This window comes from Carcharhinus amblyrhynchos, chromosome 3 (genome assembly GCF_965287045.1).
Source record: "Carcharhinus amblyrhynchos chromosome 3, sCarAmb.v2.hapA, whole genome shotgun sequence".
Taxonomy (NCBI): Eukaryota; Metazoa; Chordata; class Chondrichthyes; order Carcharhiniformes; family Carcharhinidae; genus Carcharhinus; species Carcharhinus amblyrhynchos.
In genome coordinates this window covers 25,990,984-26,005,359 of record NC_137326.1, presented here as the reverse complement: position 1 = coordinate 26,005,359, position 14,376 = coordinate 25,990,984, and the positions used below count along the sequence as shown (strand labels likewise).

The 14,376-nt window shown below is 40.0% G+C and overlaps 1 protein-coding gene across 1 annotated transcript in view; it reads left to right on the top strand.

Annotated features, from left to right (window-relative positions):
* LOC145337651 (FYVE, RhoGEF and PH domain-containing protein 3-like) overlaps positions 1–14,376 on the top strand; it is a 95,710-nt gene that overhangs the window by 46,312 nt on the left and 35,022 nt on the right. The window contains exons 6-13 of the mRNA XM_080182471.1: positions 2,839–2,977; positions 4,360–4,418; positions 9,198–9,344; positions 10,370–10,462; positions 10,558–10,637; positions 10,829–10,859; positions 10,947–11,051; positions 13,999–14,061. Coding sequence (XP_080038597.1) covers positions 2,839–2,977; positions 4,360–4,418; positions 9,198–9,344; positions 10,370–10,462; positions 10,558–10,637; positions 10,829–10,859; positions 10,947–11,051; positions 13,999–14,061 — 717 coding nt within the window. The remainder of the gene's footprint in view (positions 1–2,838; positions 2,978–4,359; positions 4,419–9,197; positions 9,345–10,369; positions 10,463–10,557; positions 10,638–10,828; positions 10,860–10,946; positions 11,052–13,998; positions 14,062–14,376) is intronic.

Genomic DNA, 14,376 nt, shown 5'->3' with positions numbered 1-14,376 from the left:
TTGGCTTGATTTCAGCCAGTTCTTGTTTGAGCTCCCTCCTTCCCAGTGGCATCCAGACCACATGGGCCTACCTCTTAGCTCATGTGCTTCTGGAATTTCCAATGTTATTTTAAGTTAAAGGAGACGTTTTTAAACATAACTGTTTTGTAAATTCCAGTATTCTTCACACAGAAGCCCTGAAGTAAGAAAGAAAAATGAATGGATTCACATACCTGGATTTTCAAATGGCATTTGATAAAGCTCCACACAAGAAATGGAGAAGATTGAACTTCATGAATAGGAAATTGGTTAGAAAATGATTAAGGATTAAAAAGTGCAGGAGTTGCATTCTTGAACTGGATAAACTGGTTAGGCTGCATTTAATAAACTAATTACTGATCTGGTAAAATGTGCAAATTATTAAAACAAGGAAATAGCGCATTAGTACTTGAGCAAGTAGAGGGTCTTGTTTAATGTTCACTTTGAAGTTTCGGGAGAAACTTCTAGCCTTGGAGAAAATCCAATGATTGGTATCTGGAATGAAGGGACCCAATGAAAGACTAAACATGGGTTCTTTTCCATGGAGCTGAATATTAAGAGCTGAGCTGACTGTGATGCTAAAGTAATAAATGGAATTGCCACAGACAGGGAATGATTCTTATTTGGTAGGGGGAAACCAGGCTCAGAACACACAATTGTTGCGCCAGAATTTTGCTGGGGGAGGCAGTGACTTCACTGGCTTGAGAATGTGCAGGGCATTGCACATAAGTTATATATGCAGATTCAATGAAGGGGTTTAAAAGAGAGATTTGTACTTGAGAAGTAAAATTATAAAGCAACATGAAGAAAGGGAAAGGTTCTAGCATTCAAAAATATGAACCTGTTGTGACTAACAAGATGACAGGGCAGACTTAATCAGCCAATTGGTAACCTCCAGCATGCCTTTTTCTAAATGTTCCAATATCCCAAATTAAGAATTCAGGAAATACAATTCTTAGAACACCTCACATTTCTTAACGTAGTATGAAGTTCCATTTTTCATCAAACAGCAGTTCGTAAGTATCCAACTGTAATGAAGTTTATTGGTTTAGACACAGGTTCACTATTTGTACTACCCAAATCGGCAAGATGGCACAGTTGTTAGTTAGCACTGCTGCCTCACAGCGCCAGGGACCCAGGTTTGATTCCCAGCTTGGGTCGCTGTACGTGCGGAGTCTGCACGTTCTCTTTGTGTCTGTGTAGATTTCCTCCGAGTGCTCTGGTTTCCTCCCACACTCTAAAGATGTATTGATTGGGTGGATTGGCCATGCTAAATTCTCCCTCCGTGTACCCGATCAGGCACTGGAATGTGGTGACTAGGAGACTTTCACAGTAACTTCACTGCGGTATTAATGTAAGCCTATTTGTGACACTAATGAATAAACTGTAAACCAAAGGTTCAATGTACAAAATAATCTGAAGCAGAATCAAAGCTTTATAGCCTTCTCCTTAAGGAGAGAAGAGGTGACAGGCCTTGTATTAATTACTGATTATTATGTTTTATTCAGTGAATGCAATCTACAGAAGAAAACTGTTGTTGACATATTTTCTGTTAAATAAAATATACACGAGATTTTGAGTTTGGTAATGAATATTTTGTCCTTCAATGCATAGTGTATTGATGTGCTTGTGCTATAGGTCTTGGGACTGCGGCACTGAACAGGATTTGAAAAAGGCTAGGATACCAGTCCCTCTAACAAAAGTGATAATGTAATTAAACTAAAGTCAGACTAGAGGTAATTATAATAAAATATATTCTATGTTAGAGGTAATTATATTTCTTAAGGCTTCAGCAGCCTGAAATTGATCAGCAAAACCACGGATTCTGTAATGCATTTCACATCGTTTCTGATGTCACCAAAAGCACCATATATCATAGAATCCCTATAGTACAGAAGGAGGCCATTCGGCCCATTGAACCTGCACTGACAACAATCCCACTCAGGCCCTATCCCCATAACCGCATGTATTTACTCTGCTAATCCCCCGAAACTAAGGAGCAATTTAGTGTTGCCAATCCAGTGAACCTGCACACTTTTGGACTGTGGGAGGAAATCAGAGCAGCCAGAGGAAAGCCACACAGATATGGGGATAGTGTGCAAACTCGACACAATGTCAACCAAGGCCGAAATTTAATCCGGGACAGTAGTGCCAACCACTGTGCTGCCATGTCACCCACGTATAGCAGGCTAACCTTCACATTCCAAGAGAATATTTCTTTTGCAAAGTTTGTAAATCAATTAATTTCCCATTTAGATGAGATTTGACCACTTGTAAAATTGTGGGATCGTGTAATTCCGTAAAATAAAAGCATGGTACCACAAATTTTCATTGTTACAAGAATTTTTCCCCCATATCTAAAAGCAGGATCATATACACAGCTAAATAACTGTACGGAAAACATTGTCTTCATACCTACAATGTGGAACTGTTAAAGTTCTATAATGATACTAGCAAGCATTTCCTTGGATAACCAATGGGCTAAAACAACATGTTTGGTGGAATGGCCAATGGCAGATTCTCAGCATTCCCAATCTCAGCTGCGTTGTTGGTGGAGAAGCTGAGCTGAAGCAAAATATTTTCCACAGGGACGCAGGAGGAAGGAAAGTATGAGAACGTCTGCACACATGGCTGCTTTCACTAAGCTAGTAGCTGAACCAGAGTATCGGATATAAAGAGCACTATTTAGCCTCCACTACCTACTGGCTAAAACATGTAAGGTTTCCCCTGGTGATATTATTGGTCATGGTTCTTGCTTATTTGAGATGTATGATTTGATTGCTTTGTTTAATCAACTAATTTGTTTCATTCATTTAACAGAAGCAAGACGTTTGTGGTAACCTGACACTGCAACACCACATGCTGGAGCCAGTACAACGCATTCCTCGCTACGAGCTTCTTCTGAAGGATTACTTAAAGAAACTGCCTGAGGATTCTTTGGATAGGAAAGATGCAGAGAGTAAGAACCAAGCCTCCTTTAAAAAGAGACTGTCGATTCCATATAAATCAATAACACTCTATTTAGGAGTATAGTTGGTTTTGCATAAGAATGCAGCAATATTAAGAGCATTCCTGGACCACTTTTTGGAACATCTCTGCTATTCAGTTCAAAATTCTATTAAGCTTTTGATGAACTTTTGCATTGCTGCACTAAGTTATTAAACGTTGTTCTTATCTCACCATTATTCAGAAGGCGGGATGGTAATTCATATCTGACATCAGAAGGAATGGGAGAGAGCCTGAGATTTTCACCCAAAGATATTTATCCATCTTGTTACAGATGTAAACCTCTTTCATATCAATTGAGTCATTGCAGTTGAAAATTTTGAAATTAGATTAATTTGTGTAGGATTATAGAGTTATTATCATCAGGCTTCGTTCCATTGGCAGTACTAAGGAGCATGTTCCTTAGTACATGTGACACAATATAGAACAACAGATGAAGATAAATAGTGGTATAATTTTTAATTGGGCAATTGTGTTCAACCAAGTATTCGGGATTGACTCTGGAACATTTGTGAAAATAACCTAAATCACTGTGAGCTTTCTCCTTGAATTCAGTTGCCGCCTTGGTTTGATGTGGTCTACAAATTTGACTAGTTTGCACTGACCTTCCAAATCCCGATTGTTAATCTAAGAAACAGTTAGCCTTCTGATAAATATTAATATTGGTCCATAAAACTTGCTGCAAAAAAAAGATTGAGGTGAACAGTTGTTCAATATTGAATAATAATGCAATACTTAAAATGGAAATAAGTATTTTCTTAAATCATAAGAAGTATGGATATGAGCTGGACGATTAAGAGAATGGAAAATGGTCAGTATGGTTCTTGAAATAGAATGTAAAAGATACGTTGAGCCAAATGACTTAATTTCTGATCACTGCTTCTATTTTGTTTTGTCTTACTGCTACCCTGAATTCAGGCACGATAGCAGACCTGCGATGCACCTCATAGTGAAATAGCCTGCTAAGCTCACTGTTTAGGCTGATGCTTGAAAGTAAGGAGATTGATGAGATAGCGGGATGAGCTCAATCTCCATGGACCCACTCCATAATATATGAGAATGCCTTGAGGCAGATGGATTGGATCAGGAGGAGAAAGGGGAAATAAATGCAAATTTCCCTTCAGAACATAAGGAATAGGAGCAGGAGTAGGTCATATTGCCCCCCTGAGCTCAATACAATCACAGCTGATCTTCCGAATCAAATACCACCCCCACGTTCCTATCCCCATATTTTAAACGAAAAAGCAGCTGTTAAGGTTGAAAAATGTTTCTTGTAAAACTGGATTTTGATAAGATGTGTAATTTATAGATTAAATCAATGTTTTTACATTTCAGAATCTTTGGAGCTCATTTCAACGGCAGCCAACCATTCCAATGTGGCAATTCGGAAAATGGTGAGGAAGCTGCTGTACTGTTTTGCACCGCACTCATTGCGTTGTGTACTTTCCATTGGGAATTAAGTGCTATGGTCCCAATGAGAAAGGAATTCTGTGGAAATGAAACTGTGTTGGCCATATGTTGTTTGCTTTTTATTGAAAATCTTTTACAACCTGTCACCTCAGTCCTTTCAGTATGCAGGGGGGAGGAAAAAAAAATCAATTTGAGGCCACTTTCATTAACCAGCCAGTTTCAGTTCTCCTCGCTCTTTAAAGCAATGGCATTTTCAGATTATACAAGTTCCTGTTTTTGCAGAAATTGATTAACTGCTATGATCGACTGGGAAGGTGGGCGGTGGGTGTGCTTACAAATTCTGCCTGGTAACTTTGGCAGCAAAAGGAGTTTCTGCAATTTCCCGAACACATCCACAAACAATTCACGATTTTGTACTGTGGAAGTGAAAAAATGTGACTAGGACTGTTTATCTAGTCACCTGGAACATCTGGACCTTTATTTGCAGTTCACCGTTCACTGCCAAATGCTGACACCTTTATCAGGAGCCCAAGTCCACGTGGTTGGGGAAAAAGCAGTCAGCCCCTCCGTTCATAGATCAAACTGTCTAGCCTTCATCATTTGAACCATTTCTTTACAGTTTTTAGAGACTTCCTTCCCTTTTTCAGATTAATGACTCACTGCAGCCAGATATAAGACCAGGAAATGATTACTATTTTCCTGCTGATTACGGGGCATATATTTGGCACACCCTCTATTTTCCTTTAGCGTTGCAACAGTTACTGCTGTGCAACCCACTGTCAAATTGCGCGGGCTACTAGGTTAGGGGTCATAAATTAGTCACATTCTGAATGTTCATTCAACAAGAGCAAAGAACTTGGTCCAAACCCTTATTAGGTACCTCGCCCTTATGGTTTTTTGGGTTATTTAGATGGTTATAATTTAGGGTGGCACAGTGGATAGCATTGCTGTCTCTCAGTGCCAGGGACCCGGGTTCAATTTCAGCCTTGGGTCACTGTCTGTATGGAATTTGCACTTCCTCTCTGTGTCCGCATGGGTTTCCTCCCACACTCCAAAGATGTGAGGGTTAGGTGGATTGGTCATGTTAAATTGCCCCTTAGAGTCAGGGGGATTAGCGGGATAAATACATGGGGTCACTGGGACTGAGTGGGATTGTTGTCAGTGTAGACTCAATGGGCCAAATGGCCTCTTTCTGCACTGTAAGGATTCTATGATTCAATTTTGGGGAGACAGTTTATTATTTGATTGACTTGAAGTAGCAAATAAATTCTAGCAGTTTCTATAAATAGATTCTCTTTTTATAGAGAAATGTACAGAGTTATTTTCTGCTTCTAAACAGAAATTAGAAACATAGAACAGTACAGCACAGTCTTCGGCCCTCAATGTTGTGCTGAGCTATGTCCAAACCCAAGATCAAGCTATCACACTCCCTATCATTCTGGTGTGCTCCATGTGCCTATCCAATAACCACTTGAAAGTTCCTAAAGCGTCTGACTCCACTATCACAGCAGGCAGTGGATTCCATACCCCAAGCACTCTGAGTGAAGAATGTACCTCGGACATCCCTCCTATATCTCCACCATGAGCCTTAAAGTTATGCCCCCTAGTAATAGTTACATCCACCTGAGGAAATAGTCTCTGCACATCCACTCCATCAATCCCCCTCATCATCTTATAAACCTCTATTAAGTCACCTCTCATCCTCCGCTCTCAAGAGAAAAGCCCCAGCTCCCTCAACCTTTCCTCATAAGACCTACCCTCCAAACCAGGCAGCATCCTGGTAAATCTCCTCTGCACTCGCACCAGTGCTTCGACATCCTTCTTATAGTGAGGTGACCAGGACTGAACACAATATTCCTTAGAATAACACGCTCAGAAAGGACAGCAGAACTAGAGGGCACAGCCTCAAAATAAGCAGGGGACAGTTTAGATCGGAGTTGAGGAGTTCTGATAGACAAGGGAATTAAGGGTTATGGGGAGAAAGCAGGAAAGTGGAACTGATCCACTTCAGGTCAGCCATGATCTTATTGAATGGCGGGGCAGGCTCGAAGGGCTAGATGGCCTACTCCTGCTCCTATTTCTTATGTTCTTGTGTTCTTATTCCAAATGTGGTCTCACCAACATCTGGTATAGTTGCAGCATAACCCCACGGCTCTTAAACTCAAACCCCCTGTTAATAAACGCTAACGCACTATAAGCCTTCTTCACGGCTCTGTCCACTTGAGTGGCAACCTTCAGAGATCTGTTAATATGAACTGCAAGATCTCTCCGTTCCTCCACATTCCTAAGAATTCTGCCGTTGACCCTGTAATCCGCATTCAAGTTTGTCCTACCAAAATGAATCACCTCACACTTATAATTATAGCTGGAATTCTCCAATTTTGTCTGTCCCATGCCCACTGCCAGTGAGAACAGAGATTTTGGTATTCAGACAAATCTCCTTTTGCTGGAACGGGATTGAAGAATCCCAGCTGCAAGCTAGGTCGGAGAGTTCCAGCCTACAACTTTTGTATGCAGAGGTTTGAAGTTGTACAAGACATTGGTAAGGCCACACTTGGAATACGGTGTACAGTTCTGGTCACCTTATTATAAAAAGGATATTATTAAACTATAGTGTAGAGTACAGAAAAGATTTACTAGGATGCAACCGGGAATTGATGATTTGAGTTATAAGGAGAGGCTGGACAAACTGAGACCTTTTTTCTCTGATGCCTAGAAGGCTGAGGGGTGATCTTATAGAGGGCGATAAGATAATGAGGGGCATAGATCAGCTATATAGCCAATATCTTTTCCCAAAGGTAAGGGAATCTAAAACTAGAGGGCGTAGGTTTAAGGTGAGAGGGGAGAGATACAAAAGCGTCCACAGGGGGAGTTTTTTCACACAAAGGGTGATGAATGTCTGGAACAAGCTGCTAGAGGTAGTAGTAGAGGCAGGCACAATTTTCTTTTAAAAAGCATTTAGACAATTACATGATTAAGATGGGTATAGAAGGATATGGGCCAAATATGGGCAATTGGGACTAGCTTTGGGGTTTTAAGAAAAAGGATGGCATGGACAAGTTGGGCTGAAGGGCCTATTTCCATGCTGTAAACCTCTATGACTCTAGGTGTAAAATTTGTGTGGGTACTTAGCTTTATGATATGCATTTTGCATCATCCTGTAATAATGCCTGCCTGTAAACTGTACACCCCCCACCCACAGACTGTGCACAAGGCAGCCCCCCTCAAATGATTACAGATGCACGGTTTCACAGAAGAATTTGAAGGGCCCATGCATTTAAATAAATCACCTGTACACGACAACAAACATAAAGAGCCAACAATCCTGAAAAAATCAACACGTTTCATGTATCTCACCATTATCTTACAAACCTGATATTTATATTCACATTTTTGGAGAAACTTGCTTAATTGTAAGTAGTTTTAAAATACTTTGAAGGCTTTGCTTAGGGATGAAGTAGAGTTTGTCTGCATATCACGCCCTCTGCAGGCTAACTGATGTAGTATTTTCCCAGTTAGTTTCACCATTTCTCCTGTCTCTGTCAATGCTATTTACATACGCACAAGAACTTTGGACAGAAACAAAACGCACAAAATGACATGCTTACCCAGCGTGGATCTTTAAACGCGCTTGGAAAGTGGATGTTTGAGATTGAACTGCATGTGCTTGGGAGTTTTGTTAAATTTCTCCAAGCTTAAATGGAGCCAGTGTCAGGTTGAGTGCACAGGTACGATGTCGCTTCATAACGATTTGATTTATTATTGTCACATGTATCGGGAAAAAACAATGACAATACATATCATTCATAGAGCACATAGGGGAGAAGAAAAGGATAGGGTACGTAAAACAGTGTTGCAGTTACAGATAATGTGTAGAGAAATGAGCAGTGGAGTACAGACAGGGTGGGATGAAGCAGAGCAGGTGATGGTGAAGGGAAGGCAAGGGAGTGGGATACAGCAATGGACTGGAAAATGGCACATAGACAAGGAAGCAAAACATGCAACAAAGTGAAACAAGATATGACTATCAAGCACCAGATGTTTCTCCCGACTAACATTAAAACTGGCCATGGAAAAGTTTTAAGTTTGTTTATTAGTGTCACGAGCAGGTTTACATTAACACCGCAATGAAGTTACTGTGAAAATCCCCTGGGGGTTGCCACACTCCAGCACCTGTTCGGGTTATGCTGAGGGAGAATTTAGCATGGCCAGTGTACCTAACCAGCATGTCTTTAGGACTGTGGGAGGAAACCGGAGCACCCGGAGGAAACCCATGCAGACACTGGGAGAATGTGCAGACTCTGCACAGACAGTGACCCAAGCCAGGAATCGAACCTGGGTCCCTGGCATTAACGTATGACCATAACTTCCTGTTCAAAATAATACAAATATTATGTATAATGGAAATCAGAAACAACGACAAAAAATGCTGGAAATACTCAACTCCTCATGCAGTATCTGTGGCAGAAGAAACAGCATCATCATTTCAGTTTGATGGCTAGGTGCTGCCATACCCTGCTTCTTATTCTCCAAAATTTCTTGTCTTTATTTCAGATTTCCAGCCACCCCAGTATTTTGCTTTTATCTGATGCACTCAAACTCTATTTAAATGTTAAGCAGAGAAGTTCTTCGCTTTATAGACTTTTTGCAAAGGACAATCACATCATATGGTTGTTTCCTTGGTCAGGAAGGAAAATGATTTTACAGGAGTGCATGATACGTTGACTATCAAGTCATCAAGTGCAACTTTTTTGTATTGGTAGGAAAAAATGCATAAGCTGCTGGAAGTATATGAGAGACTTGGAGGTGAAGCAGATATTGTCAATCCAGCTAATGAACTTATAAAAGAGGGGCACATCCAAAAGCTGTCAGCTAAGAATGGCTCAGCTCAAGATCGCTACCTGTTTCTGGTAAGCCAACTAAACCCTTCGTTTTTAAATAACTGACAATATTTTTTCTGTCTCCTATTTCAGCAACAAATATCCATCCCTATATTGAGGGCATTGAGTTGATTAATGAAGTTCTTTCTAGGCACTTTTTCCATTGGCAGACCAACAGGAGTGTGATATAATTGGGCTCTGATAGTTGGGTGTGTTTTTTTTCAAAAGCAACTGTGGCTATGGTGCAAACATAGAAAAGTTTTGCTTAACTGAAACAGTAAGATAAGACAGAAGATTGTGAAACATCGATAGTTTTAAAACTGACCTTGCTTTCCTAATTTCCTCTTCGGGGTACTTTTTATTACCCCTGCCTCACCTCCACCCACCAAACTCAAAATCTTTCTTGTTGATTTGCAGTTAATGAAAGGCATAATCACTTTTGAAAGGAGCAGTAAAGAAAGAGCTAGATTTATATTAACTCCTTTCACACAGTATATAGTTATTATTATGTTATACACAAGCTGTCAGCACCCGACTGAAGTGAATTGAGACTTGAACCCACAATCTCATGACTCAAAAATGAGAGTGCTACCACTGAAGGGAGATCAGGTAGAATGCTTGTAGGGACTGCAGGAACATGCATTGCACTCAGTTTGATGGATGCATTGACTGAGTCACTAAATCAATGTGTGTCACTTGGAAAAATTCTGAAAAGCATTTCAGCCAAAAATAATTTCACATGTTGTAATTTAGAATTAGGAAAAGTTGCTTTTGACCTTGATTCTGCCACTGACTTAACAATGACAAGGCTTGCTATCTAGACTGCTTCAGCTTAAGTTATTTGCTTCATGTGCATGTTGCTAAAATTGACATGAAACTTTGTTTTGTACTGTAATAGTTTAAAATATTTTATACCAATTTTTATTTTGCCAAAAGCTACACAAAACATTTCAGTCTGTCTGCTGCCAACTGCAGATATCCACATTTATGGTTGTCTGAGCATTACAACTGGAATAGGATGGATACAATTTGAAATTCAACACTTTTGCTTTCAGTTCAACAATATGGTACTTTACTGTGTGCCAAAGCTGCGACTGATGGGACAGAAGTTCAGCGTGAGAGAAAGGATTGACATTGCTGGCATGCAGGTTTGTGGCATCTTCTGGCTGAATAGCTTCTTTCGTACTATGATTACCGCTTTTTTTGGGGCTACAACTGGAAAAATACAACTCTTGTTTTTCAGGTGCAAGAAATTACAAAGTCGAATGTTACTCATACGTTTACAATAATTGGAAAACAACGGTCCTTAGAACTTCAGACCAGGTAGAGGAAAAAAACGTCATTATGATTGTTTAACTGAAGCAAGGTACAAAGTTTGTGAAGTAACGTTGCAATTTATTGAAGATATTCCAAAAACAGATTTTTTTAATACTTGTTAGTTGAATGTTTGACATCAAGAATAAAACACGAGGCAACTAATCAGTATAATTAAACCTCAAAAATATTCTTTTTAGGACGGAGGAAGAACGGAAAGATTGGTTTCAGGTATGTAACATTCGTAAAATATTTTCCTCTTTGTTCTAGAATGTTATTTTTGGCTATCTCACAAAACTGTGGTGATTTTTTTATTAGGTTATCCATGCTACAATTGAAAAGCACAAGCAAAACAGTGAAACGTTCAACAAGGCTTTTAATAGTTCAATTTCAAGGGATGAAGAATATCCTCCAGATTCCCCTGTAAGTAGAAAAGATAGTTTAAGTACATAATGCATGAGAATATTTTAGGCAACTAAATCCATGAAACATAGCCTATTGTAAATAATTTAGAGGACTGGGAGACTCCAGATGGCAGTGAACTATTTCTGACATCAATGTGAGTGTTTTCACAGTAACTTCATTGCTGTGTTAGTATAAACCTACTTGTGACACTAACAAATAAACTTAAACCTCAGTAACAGAGCCAAATGATGCAGACTGTACACCCAGAGCTTAAAAACATTGGATACATCCTACTTGTCAGATTTTCAGTTGAGTTGCGTACCTGACTAAATCTAAAAAGGAGAATGTGATTCAAAAGCAACAACAGTGGGTGCCATTTGTCCCATGCAGTGGGTAAAATGGCTCCTGCCTCAACATTTTGCTCACAAAGGAAAGAGGTCATATGACTGTGATAATCCACAGCCTACAATAGGCAACATTGTGCAAAGGATTTCTCTTAACATCCCACTCTTCGGTAAAAGAGAAAAGCACATCACTCTTGAAGTTGCAAGTTACCTGCACACAGGATCTATAAAGAAACTCATCACGCACAAACAGAAAACTGTTGTTTTTCATCTGTCTCCCTTTTGCCTGGCTCTACACATACGTTGCACGCATGAGGTGGGATTTTTGGGCCATGCTTGCCCCAAAATCCTGCCCGATGTCAACAGAACTTTGCGTGATCCATGTCCTGCCCGCTACAATTGCCATGGCAGGTGGGAGGGAAAGATTCCGCCCCCAGTCTTTAAAGTGTTCAGGTCTTCTAGTGATACACATGTAAGTTGTTATTGGTTGGTTGTCTGGTGTCTCCAAATTCTGGAGTGAATTTCCTCTCCAGGGAATACTATTGACCTGCCGTGTGCTGCTGATCTGTTGCATCTGTTGAGGACCAGTTGTCCTCTGAATGGAATGACTGTCACTCCCAGTGTTCAGTCGGCAAAAATCTCCCCTCCTCATCAGCTGTCTGCTATGAAGAAGAAATTTCTCCCATCGCATACATGTCTGCAGCAGCAATGATGTACCTGGTTGTTTCTTTTCACGTGATGATCCAGGTGACAACTGTTTTACGCAGACTCCCCATAAAAAAAAGTTTATTTATTAGTCACAAATAGGCTTACAGTAACACTGCAGTGAAGTTACTGTGAATATCTCTGAGTCACCACACGCCGGCACCTATTCGGGTACACTGAAGGAGAATTTAGCATGGCCAATGCACCTAACCTGCATCTTTGGTCTGTGGTAGGAAACCAGAACAACCAGAGAAAACCCGCGCAGACATGGAGAACATGCAATCTCTACACAGACAGTGACCAAAGCCAGGAATTGGACCCAGGTCCCTGGTGCTGTGAAGTAGCAGTGCTAACCACTGTGCCATTGCCAAATGGGCAACAGACTTTTGTTGAGTGTGTTGAATGTCTGCACTCTGGCTCTCCAACTCTCAACTCTAGAAATGATTTGGCAGCTTTATTAAAGTGAGATTTGGCTTTCTGTCGTTTCATTTGGGTGTGTCCCTCAGTCCTGTTATTACATCTGGCTCCAGTAATTTTTTGGCTATCGGGAAAGTATTTTGGGTATGGCGTGACATTATTCACTGAGCTGAACTAGTTCCCATGCCTTCAGTGAATGGATTTCTTCACTCTAACATCACCTTGAATGCTGGATCTACACAATCTTTTAATTATTCCTTTAGGAATTTTTTCTGCTGCGTCAGCCTTTCCATTTAACTGGAGTTACTGTAGAAATGATGTGTTGTGCTGATTTTCCCAATAATTCATAAAATGTCTGAACTCTTCACAACGAACTGAGGGTCATAGTTGCTTATCACCATGTCAGGAATGCCATTATGACTGAAGTGTACTTTCAGCCATTCTACAATCTCAAGTCATTGACGTCACCAAGTCTAACTCCCAGTAGCCTGAAAGCTGTTAACACTGATGAGAGGGTCGGTTCCTGAGAGAGTGAAGAGGTTTACTTTAAGCTTCATTCATGGTCTGGTATGTCATGAGCCGTTCTTTAGCTTGATGTTCATTGCAAGCACTGCACAGGCTGATATGGTCCTTAATCTTATTGCCTCAACATCATTCCAATAGTGTAAGCACCAAACTGCCCACAACTATCAAACTAAGGGTTTAAATCAATGTGCTATTATATCTCAGCTACTATTATCTATAAATCTCAGAAAAAATATTTTTTAAAAAATTGGTGGCCTTATCCTGGCGGGGTAGCAACTAAGGCAGGTGCTGTACATGCTAATGTAAGCCTCTTGTTTCTTTTTTTTTCTTTTTCTAATTCCATATTCTTTCATATTCTGCAGTAATCTTCTTTTGTCAAAAGTGACAAAACTCAGGTGGGAATAAAACAGTAGCAGGTGACTGTGGCAATGTGCCTAAAAGAAATGAGAGAGAGTTGCTGGGATTGTGAGCAATAGGTGTGTCCTACACTGTGTAACTAATAAACAACTTCAAGAAGTATCAACATTTCTTTCATATTTTCATGCACCATTTGTTAAACTAAATTTATTTTTTAAAAACCTGTCTTCATTTCTAGTTGCTGCAATATACCTGCCAACAGCTTGGTATGGTGACTATTCATCAAAGATGTAAGCTGCCATACCTATACACTCCATCATGAAATTAACAGAGATTGATTACAGCACCTTCCATTTATGCTTAACCTTTAGCATACCACTTTAAGTACATGGTTCACATTTGTTAAAATGCTGAAAAGCCAGTTAATGATCACCAGCTTTTAGTTCCTCCCTCCCACCCATTCCATTTGTGACTCTACGTACAAGATTTTAATCAAACCATGTGAGATAAAGTGGGACAATTTTCTGTGTATGACATGCCTTCTGAATGCGAGATATTGTACAGTTCTTAAAGGATTGATCTTTCAGTGATGTTGAAATGAATGTATTCTTTTATAGGTGTCAGGTGCAACTTGTGCTGAATCCATTTCAGGAGGAGACTTTTCCAGTCCATCTGCTTTGGTATGTGATCATTAGTGATTCAGATTGCAGTTTAAAGTATACTGCGGGGACACGTACAAAGAGCCTGTGAATACTTCATTCTCGAAAATAGGAACTAAACAGTCATTTTGAATCTGTTATTACATCTAAATGACTTTCTCAGGTTTAGCAGAGACTGCTAAAAATTGCATTGAATACTTAGGTAATTAATTATGGTAATAGATCTATTGTAGCATTGCTCACTATTGGTTGGCAGTTTTTGTCCAATCTGTGTAATTTTCCTTTTGGCTTTTCTTTTGTACCCTCTTCTCTCATGCTCACTTTCTTGGGTTCGAA